Raw genomic sequence first — 2,118 nt, 5'->3', positions numbered from 1 at the left:
CAGGGTAGGGCTTTGGGGAGGGGGAGTGGGGGAGCTGTAGCTCCTTCTGACAGTGGGGGTGAGTTGTGGGAACTGACTGTAGGGAGGTCCCCTTGAGCCTGGGCAGGAGGCGGACCTGAGACGGACAGTGGAGGAGAGCGGCCGCATCCACCGGGGCTATGGGCACTACTTTGACCTCTGCCTGGTCAATAGCAACCTGGAGAGGACCTTCCGCGAGCTCCAGGCGGCCATGGAGAAGCTATGGACAGAGCCCCAGTGGGTGCCTGTCAGCTGGGTGTACTGAGCCTGTTCACCTGGTCCTCGGCCCACTCTGTGTTGAAACCCAGAGCCTGAATCCACCCCATTCTTGACCTGTGACCCCCTGCCACAATCCTTAGCCCCTATATCAGGCTCTCCTTGGGTAATAGCTGGCTTCAGCACAGAGGCGTGCACTGCCAGGGAGGTGGGCATTCATGGGGTACCCTGTGCCCAGGTGCTGCCCACTCCCAATGCCCATTGGCCACCAGATATCTCTCAGGGCCAAGCCATGCCCAGGAATGTGTCAGAGTCACCTCCATAATGGCCAGTACAGAGAAGAAAAAGCTGCTTTGGGACCACATGGTCAGTAGGTACACTGTCCCCTGGCACCCCTCCCCAGTCACCAGTTCTCCTCTGGACTGGCCACACCCACCCCGTTCCTGGACTCCTTCCACCTCTCACCCCTGTGTCGCAGGAGCAGGCCTTGGGCTGTTTCCATGTGGCCAGGGGAATGCATGCCCCACTGGTAGCCAGACAGGCCTGGGTCGTGGTGCCAGCCTGGTGCCATCTTGAAGGCTGGAGGAGTCAGAGTGAGAGCCAGTGGCCACAGCTGCAGAGCACTGTAGCTCCCAGGTCCCTCGGAAAGGGGCAGGGTCACAGGGCAGATGCTGCTCGGTCCCTCCTCATCCACAGCTTCTCACTGCCGAAGTTTTTCCAGATTTTTCCAATGTGTCCTGACAGGTCAGCCCTGCTCCCCACAGGGCCAGGCTGGCAGGGGCCAGTGGGCTCAGCCCAGGTAGGCGCGGGATGGAGGGCTGAGCCCTGTGACAACCTGCTGCTATCAACTGAAGAGCCCCAAGCTCTCCATGGCCCACAGCAGGCACAGGTCTGGGTTCTGTGTCCTTGACCTTGGTCCATTTTGGTTTTTCCTCTAGCCAGGTCCAGGTAACCCACTTGTGTCAGGGCTGCCGGGTTGGAGGGGCTGAGGAGGAGTGCAGAGGGGACCTTGGGGGCCTGGGTTTGAAGGACAGTTGCCCACCAGGAGGTTCCTCACACACAACTCCAGGGGGCACCATTTACACTGTAGTCCGCACAGCCTGTGGTTCCATGTGCATGCTTGGCGCCTGTCTGTGCCTCTGGGACTGGGGTGTGTGTATATGTGTGTGTGTGTGTGTGTGTGTGTGTGTGCGCGCGTGTGCGTATGTGTGTGTGTGTGTGTGTGTGTGTGGTTTAGTTTGAGGAGGAAGCAAAGGATTGTTGCGTTTTGGAGGTCATCTTTGGGGCCCCTTTCAGGGGGTTCCCCATCAGCCCTCATTTCTTATAATACCGTGATCCCAGACTCCGAAGCCCTGGTCCTTTCCTGATGTTTTCTCCCTTGTCCTATTGTCCCTCTACCCTAAATGCCCCCTGCCGTCACTTGGGGAGGGCAGTTTTGTAAAATAGGAGACTCCCTTTAAGAAAGAATGCTGTCCTAGATGTATTTGGGCAGCTCATCCTTCACTGTTCTCTGCATTCCTTCCGGGGTGAGGCTGTCCTCAGAGGGGACAACCTGGGACACCCTGAGTCCAAACCCCTGTGCCTCCCAGTTCTTCCAAGTGTCTAACTAGTCTTTACTGCAGCATCAGCCAAAGCTGGCCCCTGAACCACTGTGTGCCCATTTCCTAGGGAAGGGGAAGGAGAATAAACAGAATATTTATTACAAATGTTAGAATATATTTCTTATACTAGGAATCTCATTTACATTTGCATAGAGTGTACACATGGGGTGGAAAGGCCAGGCCTGCCCCCATCTCGTTGGTGTGCCTCTGCATATACCAGGCACTCATCTTCCTGCTCCTCTTTTCCCTTGATCAGTGTCCTTTCATCCTGGTTCATCTGTCC

General features: G+C 56.7%; 1 protein-coding gene across 1 annotated transcript in view; it reads left to right on the top strand.

The window, feature by feature from the left end:
• Nucleotides 1-2,118, top strand: part of LOC105524077 — a 49,793-nt gene that overhangs the window by 6,833 nt on the left and 40,842 nt on the right. The window contains exons 2-3 of the mRNA XM_011959196.1: nucleotides 83-265; nucleotides 713-1,123. Coding sequence (XP_011814586.1) covers nucleotides 83-265; nucleotides 713-1,123 — 594 coding nt within the window. The remainder of the gene's footprint in view (nucleotides 1-82; nucleotides 266-712; nucleotides 1,124-2,118) is intronic.

Source organism: Colobus angolensis, unplaced genomic scaffold (assembly GCF_000951035.1).
Source record: "Colobus angolensis palliatus isolate OR3802 unplaced genomic scaffold, Cang.pa_1.0 Scaffold486, whole genome shotgun sequence".
In the NCBI taxonomy this organism is placed as follows: Eukaryota; Metazoa; Chordata; class Mammalia; order Primates; family Cercopithecidae; genus Colobus; species Colobus angolensis.
Note: the sequence above shows the minus strand (reverse complement) of the source record. Positions and strands in the feature narration are given on the sequence as shown.